The sequence below is a fragment of the Sceloporus undulatus genome, chromosome 3 (assembly GCF_019175285.1).
Source record: "Sceloporus undulatus isolate JIND9_A2432 ecotype Alabama chromosome 3, SceUnd_v1.1, whole genome shotgun sequence".
NCBI classification, from domain to species: Eukaryota; Metazoa; Chordata; class Lepidosauria; order Squamata; family Phrynosomatidae; genus Sceloporus; species Sceloporus undulatus.
Window position 1 is genome coordinate 48,148,454 of NC_056524.1, and position 18,750 is coordinate 48,167,203.

At 40.8% G+C, this 18,750-nt stretch overlaps 1 protein-coding gene across 1 annotated transcript in view; it reads left to right on the plus strand.

Annotated features, from left to right (window-relative positions):
• Positions 1-11,077, plus strand: part of CD101 (CD101 molecule) — a 38,970-nt gene extending 27,893 nt beyond the window's left edge. The window contains exons 7-9 of the mRNA XM_042457145.1: positions 2,459-2,872; positions 7,194-7,589; positions 9,536-11,077. Coding sequence (XP_042313079.1) covers positions 2,459-2,872; positions 7,194-7,589; positions 9,536-9,747 — 1,022 coding nt within the window. The 3' untranslated portion in view covers positions 9,748-11,077. The remainder of the gene's footprint in view (positions 1-2,458; positions 2,873-7,193; positions 7,590-9,535) is intronic.
• The last annotated feature ends 7,673 nt before the right edge of the window (positions 11,078-18,750 follow it).

Genomic DNA, 18,750 nt, shown 5'->3' on the forward strand with positions numbered 1-18,750 from the left:
CTTCCTTCCTTCCTTCCTTCCTTCCTTCCTTCCTTCCTTCCTTCCTTCCTTCGACTACAGCTCCCAGAATACCAGAATCCCTAAGCTGGATAGCAGATTCTTAGGGTTCCAGTCCAAAAGAAGGAAATGTTGCAAACTGTATCAAATGGCCTGGCCTTAAAAGTCATCTTACATTCCCTGTTTCTACAGACTGAATGTACTTTCCTTTAACTTGCAATCCACCTGCCTGCTGCTCCAAAGAGAGATAGCACTGCAAATATATAAGGACCATTAGACTAATTTAGAGATAATAAGGTGTCTTTAGAATACATGTATGTTTAGGATCCCCAAGAAAGCCTGGAGCAATCCATGGCAAATAGCACAGATAAAACAAATGCATTATTCCTACCTCAACTTTCTTTAGAAAACCTGTGTTCTGCTTGCCAGGAATAAGCAATAGCCTAACCCTATAGGGAGAAATTGAAAGCAGCTCACAACGTATCTGACCAATGCTTTGGAAAGGAGGAAATGTTCTGGGTATTTTTGAAATTACTTATACTGGGAGGTTGGCACCCACTGTGGGTAGACAATGGTTTTTGCAGGAGATGCACATTGGCAGTCTATGCATATAATTTGAAGCAGCTGCTGGGTTCTTTTGCATACTTCAGTTGCTGCCACAGAAAGAAGAGACTGCACTGTCAGCAGCCTGGTTCAAAGCAAGAGAGGCAGCTTGGAGATTGTGCTCAGTTAATTAAATTGAAGTGGGGTTTGATTTCTCCTTTCATGTCATCTCTCTTTAGCAAGGCCACCGTGGGTGACAGAAAACTTAAAAGCAATAACGTTGGTTTATTTAGAGAGATTAGCTTTAGAAAGACTGTTGCTGCTTTTGTAATGGACATTTTCCAATGAAAATCAAGTATAGTGCTCTAAGATCTAATAAGAGTCATAGCAGAAAAAATTAGCAGAATTCTCCAAGTAAGTATTTCATTACAGTTGTTTCTCTGAATCCTCTCTGTGAACTTGCAGAGCACCCGAAAGGAACAGAAAGAAGCCATTCAGATGATATCTTGGTACTTACTCAGGAGAAATCAGCACTGTCCTCAATCCTTTCTGCAACCACTTGAGAATTATATTATATTGTAAAATCCACCCTTCACTCTCTCACCTTATCTATAGCCCAACTTTCCACCCCAAACTGGGACTAAAAGTGCCCATGTGAAGTCGAACAATCAGGTCAGGTCAGCAGTTGTGTGTGTGCAAGTCTTCAAATTACCTATCAGCTTACAGCAACTCCATGAATTGCATAGAATTTTCTTAGAAAAGCAATACTCAGAAGTGTTGGCCATCTTCCATCCAAGTACTAACCATTGCTGACCCTCCTTAGCTACCAATATCAGACAGGTTCTAATGCCTTTAGGGTATTTAAGCTCAGATCAGTTTTGCATAACAAAAAAGATACCAAAGAAAAGTCCCCAAACATTTTGACCTTCAAGAAATCACTTGAAGGTGTCTTCCCAAATGCACCACGGGATGACAGCCTCCATTTTGATTATGATTTCCATTTTTGTGGCCAGACATACAGATCTAGGATTTTCTTTGTTTTTAGATCCTGGAGATACCTGGTAAGACATGCTTATCTGCTCTCTCTCTCTTCTCTCCATTTTGCTGTTCTCACATGCTCAGTAAGGAATTCTGGAAATAGCTGCTGTTTACCTTGCCTGTTGTAGGAAGGCTAAAGGCACACAAGGCTGCAGTAGGATTGGTTAGAGCAGATTCCCTCTCTTTTCCAACTCAAACTTACATACACTTGCATACCTACATTGTGGTCTTCCTCTTTTCCTCCTGCCTTTCACTTTACTAAATATTATTTTTTTCTAAGAATTCATTTCAGATAATGACCCATCCAATATGCAATAGCCTCAATTGGGTCATTTTGGCTTCAATTAGGACCCATTTATTGGTAATATTGGCAGTCCATGATATCTATAGAACTTTTCTCCAGCAGCACATTTCAAGTGAGTTGATTTCTGTCTCTTCCTGTAAGTTTTCTTCACTGTATTCACTATCATATATAAAATCTGGAAATACTGAAAGATAATTAAAGTGAATGGCTCCCTTTAGACTGGGATAAAAGTAAAGTTGTAATCCTAGTGAAAATAAACAACACTGAATTTAGTAGGACATGAATCGGAGTAAACATAGATTTAGACTGCTCTTGTTAATGATCCTGCTTTTTGATGCCTATTGAAACTCTCCTAACTGTGAGTGATTTCTCATCATCAAGGACTATCAGTTGTTCCTCTTTATCAGTATTCCACTGAGTAAGGAATAGCAAACATTTCCAAAATGTTTTGTCCTTTTTATTTAGTGAATACACACACTTCAAAAAATGTGTTCTATTTTTTGGTTCCCTACCTTTTCCTCTTGTGTTTTAACAACAATATTAACTACTAATTTCTCTCTTTGCTTCTTAATTTAGAAAGCAAATTAAACATCAACATCAATTCAAAGTCTCTTGAAATGTCGGGCAATGAAGATGCAACAGTTGATTGCAAAATCATATCAATGACCAAGAGGAATTCTCTGTTAGGAATTACTTGGTATTTTCTGCCACTGTCTCCTGAGGATGCAATTCCACTGATGATTTTAAGGACCAATTATAGTAACATATTGGAATATGGAGAAGCATTCAGTTCTCCTCGTCAGAAATCCCGATTTCATAGCAAGAAGGTTTCCAGCCTCCTGTACCAACTACTCATTCTGTCAGCAGATCATGATGTCCAGGGTAAATATTATTGTGAAGCAGATGAATGGATCTGGTCAATGGAAGGCAGCTGGTACAGTCTTGGGAAGATGGAATCTGGAAAAACCACTGTGTACTTCAAGCTTTCAGGTAAATAATTTGTATTACATATAGACATTTCATATCCCATTTTTAAACATAAATAATCCCCAAGTCATTTTTAAATACAAAGTATTTAAATGACAGACGTACATGGAGTTACATCAGTCATAAAAAAAAAACACTGCAGTAGTATAACCAAAAACAATTAAAAGTTAAATTGTTAAACAAGTTAAAAATGAAAATCTGAAAATATCTAGGGATTGGGGGGGGGGAGAGATTTTCACTGAACAATGTTTTTTTTTAATTTGGGGAGAGGTGCAAAGCAAAGTGCCATCAGGGAAAGATCCTATATCTAGGATGCTATACATATATCTAACCTGTGCATATATCTGTCTGTTCCATACCTAGTTACTACCCTATGACAACATTAGGCCCAAGTGAAAGTCTCCTATGGCTGAACTTTCAATACACAAATAAGTTCAAGTTGAAAGGCAGCCCCTGATAGGGTTACTAGGTCCAAAACTCTTCATTATGCTGAAGGTGCATGGTGTCTGATTTGATGTTAAACCTCCTCTCCTTATTTGATTGATTAAATCTCTGTTCCTTTCTTTCAGTGTTTCCAGTGTAGGTCAGGAGCCTGCACAGCCACTTTAGAGCCAAACTAACAGTTGTTAGTTAAGTGTGCCAGGCTATCAGAAAGTCCTTTATCCCTCCATATGACCTGCATGAGTCTTATAAGGGTCAGGAGAAGACTTTCTCACCATCCTACCACATCTAGTGTGGACACAGAAGAAAGCCCTCTCAGTGGCTGACCCTGGGCTATGAAACTCACTCCTGAAGGAGGCTTGGTTAGCCCTCTCACTGCCTTCTTTTTATTGCCAGGCAAAAAAACTTCTTATTTAAACAGTATTCAGCTTTCCAGCCACACTGGTTGATGTGGAAGGATGTGCAATGTATGTGCTGAGTTCTTTTTTTATTGAAATGTGTTTACAGGTTTTTTTTATTTCTTTTAAATTCATGTCTTTAAAGCAATACTTTAACTGATGTTGCATCCAAAACAGAGTGTGAAGCCCAGCATGAGCAAGTGCTTGAATCATGCAATATTTCTTCACTACAATTTAGTGAGCCCACATACCTCAGGAATTGTACAAGTAACTTTTAAAATGTAACAGCTGCAAAGCAAAAGGAGTGACATTTGCAATTCATTGGCCTAAAATGGAGCTTCTTTTACCGTCGTGTTTGCGACGTAGCGAGGCGCCAGGGGCGCGCTCTCTACGTCACAAGCGGCACGACACGTCTGGACGCTGTGCGTCCAGTACGTAAAGATGGCGGCGCCCATGTAGAAGGGGCGCCGCCATCTTGTACAGACGGAGTCCGTACTAGGCCCAGGGGCGTCTATAAGAGATGCCCCTTTTTTAAAATGCAGAAAGCACCATTGTAAACCTCTCTGAGTCCCATTTCTGGAGAAAGGTGGAGTGTAAATCAAATCAATAAATAATGTCCAGTGTCACTACTGCTGACACACTTGGCCAGACTGGATTAGTTTCTAGAATGACACTGACTAACTGAATAGTCAATGTACTAATTTGTAAAGTTGAAAGAAAAGAGATTGGAGACAAAGAGTGGTTGAGAATAGGCAGAGGGGATCAGAGAAATTTGTATCTTTCCTCATGTACTGTTTTCTGCACCAAAATCCCTCCTCCAAACAACAAAAAAAGCACTTCAATTTTGTCATAATCAGCAACTAGTTGAAAATAAGAGGTCAATGACACACTCTTTTTCTCCTTCCACCTGTGCAAACACATGCATACTGTACATTGCACATACTAGTTACTGTACTTGCTTTCATACAGGTTACAAAACTCCTTAACTTTGATAAACCAACAGCAAAATCAGCACAGTTACACAGCTGTGAGAGTTAAGCACATTATGCCCAATTTGCCTGAATGAAGGCATAGCCACCAGCACCCGTAGATATCACCACTACGTACAACTCACTACATAGGGAATTCTTGGCTAATTTTCCCTTGGTCTACTCTCTTATCAAGTAGACTATATATACTGTAAGCCTGTGTTCTGATTAGGGAAGTCTGCTACTTAATGACTAAAGATAGTATTTATGAGCTTTAAACAGAGAGATTTAAATAAATTAAATTTGTGGTTTTTTTTTTAAAAAAATAACCCCAAAGTGCAAACTAGGATCTCATTAGTTGTATTCCATATTTCAGTTTTATGGCCATGCATCTGTGGTTCTGAATGACAAATAAGCAGGACAAAAACATTGTATAGCACAAACATATGCCACAATGCCACTATTCTGTTCAAATGAATGCCTTCCAGCATTTCAGCTGCATTTTGTACCACTTGGGAGTCCCAGAACACCATCTTACACCACTCAATGACAGATATTATCAGCTTGACATTATATTCATTTTTCTTAAAAGTTCCTTTTTAAGCTCTGTTCACAGATCACTTGCATAATATATAGTTTATTTCTTAGATGTGAGTTTGTTCAAATTCAGCTCAAGAAATTATTTTTTTAAAAAAAGCTAGCTTGTTGACTGTTCTATTTTATTGTGCATCTCTCCCTTGTAATAAACTCAGTGCCCCTATGCTTACTGAAATTTAAAGCAAATCACTCCACCCAGAAATGTGAGCATGTTTATAGGAAGCCAAGATTTTCAAACAAAGCACTTCATCTTTAGAGATGTCCAAAAAGGGAGGAGGACCCCTGCCCTCCCACAATCCTAATGGTCAGTGGCTATCAGTAGCCACAGGATACTGAGTGTTAGGTTGGAAATGAAAAATGGAAAGCTGGAACTGCAGAGGAGTGAAATCAACTGCCTCCCATTAGAACTTTTTATAGTATCCTGGAGGAAGACATTGTTGGCTGGCCCAAAGTCTGGACAGCAGTGCTCCAATTAGACTAGGAAAAAGGATACAGTATAGTGGAAGTTTTTGTTGTGGTTTGCACCATTTGTTTATTAGCTGTTATCCATTAGGTTGAAATTTGAGAACAAGCTCATGATCAAAGGACAGTTAAGGGTGCGGTTCTGGCTAATTTGGAAATGAATTATCTCACTGATGGGACATATTTCATAGTGGTAGTCTCTTCAGTGTTGTATTTACAGCCTACTTAGAATAACATGGCTGAATAGCAATAAATAGTTCTACTCCGGAAGGGCTTAAAATAACTATTTTAAAAAAACAATGCCAGGGATATAATACAGTACTAAATCAGCCAAACCCGTTGTCTTTACTGAACCAGTGTTAATAACTACTTTGGAGAAGAATGTATTTAATCAAAACTATATTTCCAGTCTGTGTGGCATATATGATTAACCTAGCAAGGGTGATAGGCTTTCATTGGGGTCTTTGACCCTAAAGATGGGATAAGAGTCTGTTGAATGTGTCTTCTCTTGTGTCTGTAGGGGAGTGTCTATCTATTACCTACCAATAATGCCATAGACTATCCTGATAGGAAACAAACAGTACCTGGGAATTCTATTTGCAAGTAGGTCTACTTTAAAACAACAGGATATGTTGAACAGATTGTCCCAGGTAACCTGGAGCAATTCCAAACTTGACTAAAGAAGTGTGAGTTCTCACAGTATAGCTTACTGGGTTTTGCTGGTTGCTGTTGCCTCCATGTCCACTCATTCCATTCTTTTGGGGGACTATTTATAGCAATTTCCTGGATCTGCCTTCACTATTTTCCAAAAGTATTTAAAAAAAAAACTAGGAGCATGGTTTGCTCAGGGCTTAAAGGCAAATTTTCCCTTTTCTCTTTTCCCATTTTGTTTAGTGTTGTGGTGCTATAATGCAAAAGACCCATTTCACTGATTCATTGATGTGAAATACAAAAAGATGTAGATGTTTTATTTGAATATGCCTCAGAAATCAAAAGAAACACGCATAAGATTAGGAATAAAATATTGTAACTGGTGTCAGGAATTGCCAAAAGAAAAATGTTGGGGACAACAAAAACATTGTTTAAGATGTTTAATACTGGAACTTCCCAACACATATATCTCATCTGCAGGAGCTCATGGCCTGACTTCTTGTTCCAAACATCACTTGCTCATGAGTAAGCCCAGACTGCTATTTCAAGCAGAAACTTAAGGTTTCCTCACAATGTTTGTTTAGACACTGTAAAGAAGTTCATTTTTTTAAGGCAATGACTTCCTTAAAATAAAACCCAGACAAGAACAATAACCATATCCTACTCTGTCAAAAGTATGGAGTGTCTATTTCTAGGATGTTGTTGATCATATTTTTAAATGAGGCCACCTGACAAATGACTTTACTACAGTGCACCATCTTTTAGTTGTGATTATTCCCTATAACCCCTTTTCTTGTTTGCCACCAGAAAATAAACCATGCATTGAAAGGACAAACCACAGCATCACCACAACTGAAAATGAGGATGTGACCCTGAAATGTATTCTGCAGAGCACGATACAGCCCACTTCCCGCTTTTCAGTCACCTGGTTTAAAGTGTCAGAACATTTTAATGCTGAAACTCTAGTGGAAATCAAAAGTAATGGTATTATTCAGTATGGCAATGTGACTATGGCAAGAAGGTTGCAACCTCACTGCAGTTCTGTTGGTGACTTTCACCTGACACTGTGGAATGTGGAGATGGAGGATGCTGGGCTGTTCTACTGCCAGGTGGAAGAATGGCAGGCAGCCAACAGTAGCACTGCTCAAGTTCAGCATGCATCAGGCCAGTCAGGATACAGCAACCTTGTTGTGCTTCCTTCAGGTAATATTAGCTCACTCTTGTTGGTTTATCATCTTTGATGGGAAACTCTTCAGCTTCACACCTTATTTAAAAGTGACCCTGGCTGAAGCATGTATGAGGTTTTCTGTATCTCCACTGTTGGAAGGAAAATGTGTTCATGACATGCATTCCACTTAACATCTGGTTTGACCCTCAAGACAGTTTCTGGGAGAGAACATATAATCTTACAACAGATGATATAGTCATTCCCTTCTTGCTGTATCCTTGGTACTTTTGCTTCTGATACTTAGGCATACTGAGAAGGAAAGAAGGAGTAGTGGGATTTTATTGAGGAACTAAGACAGCTCTAGACAATGAGATTAAACCAGAGGAAGGCTAGTTAGTAGAGACAGAGAAGAAAGACAAAGGGCTAAAATAGATGGCCGGGGAAAGGCCATTTCTGGGTGTCATCAGAGTGCGGCATTTACATGCTGCACACTCCAATGATGCCCAGAAGTTGGGCAGTGATTCAGACATGAGCTGCTTCAAGACGCTCCAACAGTGCAGCGTTTACACACTGCATGCCACCAGAGCATCTTGAAGCTGCCCTGGGCCTGCAGTGGGGCAGAGAAAGATGGCTCTTTCCCAGACCAAATAGCAGCTCTCAAGGGTTCAAGGTGGATTTGGGCTGTGGTGTATGTTTGCTGCTGCCCTGATCCATCTTTGGTGGGGGCAGCTTCAAGCTGCCCCTTTTTGCTGATCTGTTCTGGCCCAAAGTAACATTTTAACCGTATGTCGTGCTGAAAGATAAATAAGAGCTGTATGACAGTGAAATACACTCAGAGTGTGGAACAGTCTCTTGGGAAGTTTTCAAACAGAGGTTGGATGGCCATCTGTTGAGGGTGCTTTGATTGTGTATTCTTTCATGGCAGGGGGTTGGACTGGATGGCCATTGTGGTCTCTTCCAACTCTATGGGGAAGGGGTTGAAAGAGCAGCTCAGAGATCCTGGGCATTGCACGCAGACTCTGCACAGTTTTATGTCCTCCAACAATTCACATATGAAAACTGGGAGTGATGTGATCAGGCAACATCAAAATGTGGTTAAGATGGCAAAAGTTATTAATAAGTAAGAACAAACAAATTAGGAGAGGTTGCAGCAGTTTGCTCTTGTCTGAGTCTACAGATAAAGACAAGATTCCACCCCCAACCAGTTAATTGAGTGACTTCTCACTGCTAAAGAATCCATGGACCTGGAGGCCCTGCTGCACTCCTTTAAACATCCTTCAAAAGCATATACAGCCCAAACTGGACAAGAATGGAGACCAGGGCCCTCCGTTCTGGTAGTCAAGGTCGGCTGTCCCGGCCCAGGATTTCCTCTGCCCCATCTCAGATTCGCCCCTTTTCACTCTCTGCCCCTCACTCCTCGAACCTTCTTCCCCCTCAAGCAAGAGCCATCACTTCTTTAACCAGCTTCAAAACAGAGTTGAAGACCATCATGTTCAGAGAAGCGTTCCCAGGCATTGCATAATTGTCATTTGCTATTTGATGTTCTTTTGTTGCCTGTTTTATTGAATCATTTCCTGTATTGCTATGTATTTTATATGTATTATCCTACTAGAGAGGTAGGCTAGCTCCAACAGGCCTCCCTGGTAGAAGATTAACCATTCATTAAGAAGCCAAGCCCTCCTTCCAGTCCATCTCCCTTGGTCCAGGCCTCGGAGGTAGAGAAGAACTGCTGGCCCTCATCCCCTTCCCCACCACCACTCCCTTCTCCTTTTGTGTCGTGTCTTTGTAGATTGTAAGCCTGAGGGCAGGGAACTGTCTAATTAAAAATATTGTATGTACAGCGCTGTGTAAATTTACAGCGCTTTATAAATAAAGGTTAATTATAATAATAATGAAAACTACTTTTGTATCATGACACAATTGAAGTAAGCTGTGGATAGAATTGGCTGTCATGGTTATTTCTTTTCTTTGTTTTTTGCAGATTCAAGAAGTTCTTCCCAGATTTGTTCTTCTCGATGGCTGTACCACTTCATTTTATTCTGCCCTCTAGTTCTGTTCCTTACCCTCACAACTGTTTTCCTCATGTTGTACTTCAGAAGAAAACATGTTCAGAAGGGGAAAATGGCTTTGGAACAAAACAAAACTTCTGGTGAAGAGCTTGGGGTGCTGGCACCAACCACTTCGACCCAGTAGAAAGTAACAGCATAGTTGAGGATAAATCCAGTAGCTTGAAGAGCAATGAAATCAGCTGACTCTTGAAGGAGGAGATAATGCCACCTGGAGCTTTATGGAAGGAGTGGGCATTTTGCAGCCTCCAACAGTTCTCACAATGGATTCAGCTGGCTAGGACTGCAGGGTCTGTAGTCAAAACATTTGGGGGAGGGGGGCTCACACAATTCCCACTTTTTGCAGTATAGCGTGCATAGGTCTTTTTTGTTCTCTTGGTTGTGACACTGGAACTTATCCAGCAGGAGTGAAACTAACTCCAGTTAATGATAGGTTTTTGTTGCCCGCTTCCATTCCATGGCAATGTTTTTAAGCCTTCCATGTTGCCACCTCCCTCCTGTTCCATTCCTCTGAATTCAACAAACTACTCCCTTTTTGAATTCTACTATTTCTTTTCAAGAAAATTGCTTAACAGAGCAATCTTATGCACAGTTACTGAGAAGATGAGTTCATGTAGGACTTTACAGCCTAAATCTTAAGTCACAAGAATTTTTAAAGCCTTAAAGAATTTGCCCATTTTTTTAAATGAGTTTTTAAAAATTCAGTCAGTCACCAGTCAACATTTAATTCAACAGGTCTACTCTAGGTGGGACTAATCAACAGGAGGCCAGCCATTATGTTACACTTGTAAACAACAGTTGTTGCTGGCAAAAGTGATTAACTATAAGTATCTGGTTATTGTAACTAGGTACCTCAAAGCCATTTATCTATTCAGGGGCATACTTTTTGTATGTCGACATGTACTGTATATGTAAAGGCATACATGAGAATGACTGTGTCCCTTAAGACATCCACCAGTTATCAAGTCTGGAATTTAATAAAAATACCCCCAAAATCCCTATCCCAAAATGCATCTGTGGAGGTAATCAGGTGGCCCCTTTCCCTGGCATCACTTGATCATAGGAGCCTACAAGCAAGCGCTGCATCTATAGGGTGAAGTATGTCTCCTGATGACCCTAATGGAAAGGCATTATGGGAGCTGCCCCTTGACTGCCATGGCCTGAAAGCAGAGAGACCACGTAGGCAGCAGCCTTACTTAGGAGTTGCAAACAGGAAAGATTCCTTCATACCTAGGAGACAGATTTATGACTGGGAGATGTTTCACAGACACAAGCCATTCCGGCAACAATAGTTTTCCCATGGCTGGGGATGCCTATGGATCAAGTGATGTGTAAATTTGGTGTTGCTTTGATGTAGGACAACCGCCTCTGCTGACTACATGACTAGGAACCTATTTAAAATCCAGTTTTTCCTTTGTTCAAAGTTCCATGTTGGTGGCAGGCAGGCACTCTGTCAGTCTGCTTCTCCTGGTTCCACGCACCCCTTTCCCCATTTTCCTTCAGTGTTGCTGCATCTACCTTGATTCCAAGGGAAACCATTGCAGGCAAGTATTTCCATTAGAAGGCCTTGTGTTCTCTCTCCATTTTTCCTCCCTTTTCTTCTATTAGCCTTGAGTGATTGCATGAGTGAATGTATGTGTGTGAGTGTGTCCCCCTGTGCATCAATAAACTAGATTAAAATTCAAAGACTTTGCCTTTGCCTCAGTTCCTGGAAGTTCTGGTCCCTTCGTAAACACTGCTGGGATTCGATCCGAAAAGGGTACTTGTAAGGAGCCCATATTGGTATGTTGAGCTAATTAATATTCTCCAAAATTTGAGCAGATATCCTTACACACTCTAAACACATGGGTACCAAGAAGTAGTGCGAGTTGGTGAGGGAGTGGGGGAGAAAACAGAAGAAATTTGTACGATTGGCAAGACATGTGCCAATTGTCCCATTATACTACCCTTAGTCCATTATGCTAACTTTCTTAGCTTATTTTCCCCAGAAGTCTCTGCCGCTGATACCAAATTTTAGCTTTCACTGAAGTTAAACTGGTGAAACTGTGGCATCTGACAATGGAGATTACTGCATTATATGTAAAGCCTCCTGTTGATTAGTCCCACTTAGAGTAGACCTGTTGAATAAAATGTTGACTGGTGAGTCAAGAGATCACTGTTAACTTCCAAAAGATACTAATTATTAAAGAGCTTTGGCTTCATTAATTTCACATATGAAAACTGGGAGTGATGTACTTTTGATTTGTGATGCTTGTTGCTAAAATCAGCAGGGCCATACTGCCTTTATCTTGCTGATTGTGTGCTTGGAGAGCTACCACGGACTGATGTTATTTTAGGAAAGGTGCAATTTTTGGCAATGTGATCCTTTTTGTCACTATTACAGTAGCAAAGTTCTGATTGGTTCTTGGGTAAATGTTTCCTCTAGTCATCCTATTGACTAAGTAATTTGATCCAATTGGGTTTTGAGTAACAAGAGAGTTTGATACACTCTCTTCTAAGTTATTGAAACGCTTCCTCAAATTTAATAGATCTTAGCTCATCCAGCACTTAGATAAAAGGAGCTGCTTTCTTAATGTTCCAGTAAGAAATCCCACCTTTTGTTCATCACAATAGTTAAATCTGTTTAAGTTCAGTTTTTTCAAACTCAAGTTGGCCATATGTGTTTCACGATATTTCTTGGAATTCAACTTCAATCTCATCAATTCCCTAATCCAAATTGTCTGGGATTTAACATACGTGTAACGAAATGACTTTGAAGTTTATCCACCATTTCTTTGGTTGTGTCAAAATCTGTCACAAAAATTAACTGATCATTCTCCAAGAAATTATATATTACACCGTGTGCTATAGAATCTCTCCCCCCCCCCCCCCCCCCCCCCCCCAATCAATGAGATTTTCTTCTCCTGGTTTTTCCTTATCAGTAGATTCATTAACATTTTGCACTTTCAACAAAAGCTTTAATCTTTTTTTTCACTCATGGTAATTATAGCTGGTAAGTCTCATAGGTGTATTAGTCAGATTCTGTGTATTGGTAAGGACATTTTGCTTGATTAGAAATTCAGAGAAAAACAACTCTGGAGTCCATAAAGATGAAGAAATTCTAGCTAGTTGTGTGTGTGTGTATGTGCTTCACTGAGGTACATGCTATCAAATATACACTCAAACACACACACACACACGAGTCCCAAAGATCTGGTTAGCAATTCTTCCCTGGGCCCATAACCTATTAGGAAATAGGAGAGATTCAAGTACTGTATATACTCATGTTTAAGTCTATAAATTTAGTTTATAAAATTGACTGAAAAACCCTTAGTCACCTTATCCATGGGCCAATGTAAGAACTGCACTTTAACTCTTTTTTATAAAGGAACCATCTCCTTCTCTGAGTAGAGTGGCAAAAGCCAAGAGCATAGTCCACCCTGGAGAAGCTAAAAGAAGCACTGACCCCTTCTACTGTCTCCGCCATGGCACTGCTACTGACCTTTCCTTCTAGCAGGAATATGGTGGTGATAGTTTCCTCCTTATCCATCCAGCCTGTGAGCACAATTTATACCTGCTGGGTTTTGTAAGGTTTTTTGGCATCATTTCCTTTGCTTTGTCCTATATATCAAAATTCATAATTTTTGCCCCCAAATCTGCTCTCAACCTATACATGAGGTCGACTTACAGTAGATCTCATAAGCAGAGCAATTGATGTTCTATTATTATTGTTGTTGTTGCTATTATTAGTATTAGTATTAGTATCCCACTCTTTTCCCAAAATTGGCACTCAGAGCAGCAAAACCTGAACAATTTCCCAGCCCACTCCACCCCACCCACCCACCCACCCACAATATTTAGCACAGAAAGAAATCAAGCTTAATCTTATTCATAACATATATAAAAGCAGTTTTATTCATGAATACTTGTGTATAATCAACGTAGGTTCATCTTCTTGAGGCAGGTAAAGGGGAAAAAGAATACTACATAGTATTAGGGAAGTTGGAACATCTCACTTGGAGATAGATTTTATCGCACATACCCTCCCAGAAGGCATCTGACTCCATCTTGGCCTCTGAGGGAGAGAAAAGGTAGGCCCAACATCATCAAGTCTTCCCTAAAGAATTGAGGCTTCCCAGAAGGCATCTGACTCCATCGCTCTATTCACCATCTTGAGGGAGAGGAAGGCAACCCAGCTCCAACAGGCCTCTGAGGGAGAGCAGATCTGCTGGACTTTTCCCCTTCCCTATTGCCATTCGCTTCTCCTTTTGTGTATTGTCTTTTTTAGATTGTAAGCCTGAGGGCAGGGAAATGTCTAATTAACAAACTGTAAGCCACTCTGATAGCCTTTTGGCTGAAGAGCGGGGTATTGATGATGATGATGATGATGATGATGATGATGATGATGATGATTATTTCATGGAGGGCAGGTGGAGAAGGAGGGCAATGTGTGAGACCAGATGAGACTCAAGAACAAAGAAAAGCCTAATGAGCACGTGCCTGGTCCCAATCCCACAGTCCTGAACCAGGCTGCCGGAAGGAGTGCATTCTACCCTCTCCTTCTTGGCCTGGCTCTTTTTCATTGGCACAGCCTGGGTGCAGTTTCTGGCTATATTTGGGGTGTGTGTCATCTAAATGCTACACACCCAACAGGGCCTGAAGCTACATCATTTTGTGCATGTGTTGTGGGCCTAAAAGATCTCTGTGGGATGCTAAAATAATTCTAAACCCAGGTTGAAAAATCAAGAATATAGAGGAATATAGCTTATGCAGAAGCAAACTCTGGGAGAAGTGCAGACCTCTTGCTGGTCTAGTCAATGAGAAGCAAAAGATGAACTTCCATCCTAACTATTTTTAAAGGGTCAAAAAGGGGATTCACAAAGAGGTAAAAAAATAAAGGGGGAGAAGCACCTCTATACAGTTGGCTCTCTGTATTCAAGCTCAGAAGGGGTGCACCCTGCAGTCACCAGATGTCAATCCACTTTTGAGTTGTTACTCAGTGCAGGTCACACACTCCCACCCCCATTCACACCACTGATCCATGGATTCAACCATCTGTGGCTAGCCATGAATGATTACATTCAAGGATCAGTGGTGTCACTAAAGTGTGTGTGTGTTCTGCACTGGGTAACAACTCAAAAGAGAGGTGACTCCAAAAAGCAGACCTTGATTTTGCCATTTTATATAAGGAACATAATTTTACTATGCCATTTAATGAGACTTGAGCATGCACAGGGGGATATAGGAACCAAATCCCAATGAATACCAAGGCCCCATTGTATTTGGGTTCCCTCTTAATATAAATGGATGCTATTTGGCTTTTCCTGTAGCCCCTTGGGTTCTAAATTACTGTTGCTATTAAGAATTTGTCTCACTTCCCATTGTGCATTGGTCTCATTGTACAACTATCGCTTTGCTATAGAGTAAAGTGAGAGCAGTTCTATTTAGGATATGGATGTTATGAAACTGCCCAGTTCTAATTCCTGCATATGTAAGTCCACTTATCAAAACATAGCTTCCATACATGATTTTGATGGACATTCTCAGAGGGGGGCTCTTTATAACTTCAAATGGAGATGCTCAATTTTGGCCTGTTACAGACTGCCAAAATAAAGCTGCTTCGGGTCTCTTTGGAGGTATGCTATTTAAATGATGCATGGGTCCTAAGAGTCCGGAGGTCGCGCCAAAGCCACACTCCATTCCTAAGCACCAGAGTGCAGCTTTGGTGCAGCTTCCGGATTCTTAGGGTGCATGCATCATTTAAACAGCATACCTCCAAAGAGACCCGAAGCAGCTTTATTTTGGCAGTCTGTAACAGGCCTTTATTGCCTCTGTTTAATTGCCCTTGTTCTCATTCTTACAACCACAGGGAAGGATGAATCTCATTCATCATCCATACTGATTTCCTAAATACACACACCAGAATGTAGATGCTGGCACCACAAAATTCTCACTTTATTTTCGCTGTATGTTGTTTTGCTATTTCTGTCTGAAGAAGAAGGCTGTGAAGCTTCAAAAATGGGTGTGATGTATTTTACATCTTTCAGTAGGCATCACAGAGGTATTCCCACAGCATTGGTCTTAGACCTTGCTCAGGGTTTTGTATTATTATTATTATTATTATTATTATTATTATTATTATTATTATGCTTCATTTATATATCGCTGTAGTTTTATGGCCAACACAGCTGCTCTTGTAAGACATTAAATGCCTCACAATTTGCTGCCCTTTCACAATATGCCTACACCAGAGTTTGGAAATGTTATTTTTTCTTGTTTATATTTTAACTACCAGCTGAAGGGATTTTTGGAATTGTGGTCCAAAAATGGTAAGCTGCCTGATCCAGACATCTTTCTCTGCCCATGGAGACAGCTGGCCACTGTAAAAATTGGGACAATCTTGCCTGACAGCCCTGGGTTATGTGGAAGACCCTGAACTGAAAGGGTCACTGAGAGAGAGATTCAAATGCCTCCAGTCAAAGGGGATTCCAGCAGGTCAGCAGCAAAAAACCCAGCCAGCCAAGAGGCCTGACAGGACTGCCACTGTGCTGCAGCAGATAAAGAAGAAGAAAGGGAAAGACAGGGCGAGCCGCAGTCTCCGGGGCTGTCAATCCAGCATGAAAATTCACAATCGGGGGATAGTAGTTCCGTTATTTTGTTTAAAAGCACAGGGGAATGCACTGGTAATAACAAGAGCAGGATGGAAAGAGCCCCAAAGGGGTTAGGGGACTGTTGCTGCTTTTGTGTTCCTCTGATGGAGGGAGGGGAGTTAATACCAGAGTATGGTGCACTGTCCAACTTAGAAGAGAAGTGCATGACCAATTGGTGTTAAATGTGGCAAGAATGTGTCACATGGAGGCCACAGGATAAAAGAGAGCGCCAGCCTGAACTGTAGCAGATTTCATTCTCTTGGTAATGAGTGAGACGTACAGTGGCAACGAAATCGAAGGGAAATGCCATGAGATTCTAATTTCTCTTTGCGCTGTTGCTGCCACTGCTTTGATCTAGAATAAGGGCCTATTTTAAATTGCAAACGGATACAAGTAAGATAACATCCAGCCACTGGCTTAAGGGCTTAATGAAGTAGGGCATACGCTGGAGTCAGATAATGTTTGGAGAGGCTGGAATTCAGAGACAAGATTACTAAGGTCTAAAGGGGTAAGGGAGGTGTTTTGGACACGGGGGAAAAAATGGGAACCTTGCAGGATATTTCTCATCAGAATTAGCAAGGTAGTGTGGCTACTAGAAGTCTGCTTATTGCATTTGTCCTTGGCTTTTCCTTGGCATAGCAAGTTAAAATCAACTAACAGGATTTGCATAAAGATAATGAATTATTAAAATTAATGAAAGGAGATAGTGAGCAACATATCCACAGACTACTTATTGAACACAAAATATTGCTAACATTGGAAAAATAATGTCACTTTGGCCTGTTACAGACTGCCAAAATAAAGCTGCTTCAGGTCTCTTTGGAGGTATGTTGTTTAAATGATGCATGCATCCAAAGAATCCGGAAGCTGCACCAAAGGGAAGAAAAGAAGGGCTGTCCAAAATAACTTTAAAATTTATGTCAGGAATATTTCTCATATTTACAGGTCTCTAACAATTTGACAAAATTGATTCCCCACACTTTTCCCCTGGATTTGACAGTCTTTATGGTAAAGAAGGAAACCGCCAAGTGATATAGCAGTTATAGCTTTTTGTGGGTTTTTTGGGCTATGTGGCCATGTTCTAGAAGCGTTTCTTCCTGATGTTTCACCAGCATCTGTGGCTGGCATCTTCAGAGAATGCTTGCCTGGAAAGGAGTTGGGTATGTATTGTCAAAGAAAAAAGCAACATGGGTTATACAGTAAATGAAATAAAACATGTATGTGAGAGTCAGGGTGACTCAGCAGAAGCCAATTGGGAACCACACAGGTGTAAATGATAATGGAATTAACAAGTCCTGAATGCCAAGGACAAGAAATGCAAGTATGATAATGGTGGGGGGTGGTGGGGTGGGGGTGACACACCTGACATGTTAGTGGTCAAGGCTTGAGTGATGAAATCACTAATTGTAGATTAACCAAGAGAACCAATGAGAATGGTTTGTTTGTACGCCTACTGGGTGGAAACAGACAACAGTGGGTGGTACCATGCATTGACTATAATAATGACTATGGATCCCAATGCATTTTGTGGGTTGTAGTAGTGGTTAGTAAAGTGGATAGTGAGGAGTAGAGTATTGTTGTGTTGGATAGTATTGGAGCTGTATATAGTAGAATAAAGTAGATCTTTTTATATAAGACTACTGAGTTGTCTGGTGTCTTAGGTGAAGCTACAAGAACCAGCTGGATCCTGAAGAAGGGTGAAGACTTCTGTGGAAGTAGAGTGAGAAGGCTTGGAGAGTTTGTCGGGGTCTTCAGCCTATTCTCTGTAACTCTGCTAAGCTATAACCACTAGCCAAAGCTGGTCAGCGCGGTGCACAACCAGGTGGTGAGTTCGAGCCAGAGGTGAAGAGCTACAACTCCCATCATCCCTGACATGTATATACTGTATGACCCTGGGAGGGCAGGAGTGATTTGCATGTGTATTGTTCTGTTGCTAATGGCAGGCCTCAGGGTGGGAGGGTCTGCAAAAGAGGATTAGTGTCTGCTTGATTAGTGCTCATGTCTGCTGGGAAACCCCTGACCTGGAGATTTCTCATTGCAATTTGTTGAGTCTTATTGCTATTTTTCAGGACTGGCAGCCAAACCTTGTTTACTTTAAGGGTTTCCACTTTCCTGTTGAAATTGTCCAGGTGTTTGTGGATTTCAATGGCTTCCCTGTGCATCCTGACATGGTAGTTGTTGGCATGGTCCAGGATTTCAGTGTTTTCAAACAGTATTTTATGCCCAGGATGGTTTGTAACATGTTCTGTTACTGCTGATTTTTCTGGCTGACCCAAGTCTGCACTGTCTCTAGTGTTCCTTGATTCTTGTTTGTACACTTGCACAATTTCAACAGGAAAGGGGAAACCATTAAAGTTTTAGTAAGGTTTTAATCTAGATATCAGAGATTCACAACAAGGCATACAACTTGGAAATTCTGTCCAGTGATGCTTTTGGATGGATCGAAGGAGCTTAGTGTCTGACTGCCTGAATGGGGTGGGGGGTGTCAGGAAATAATTTCC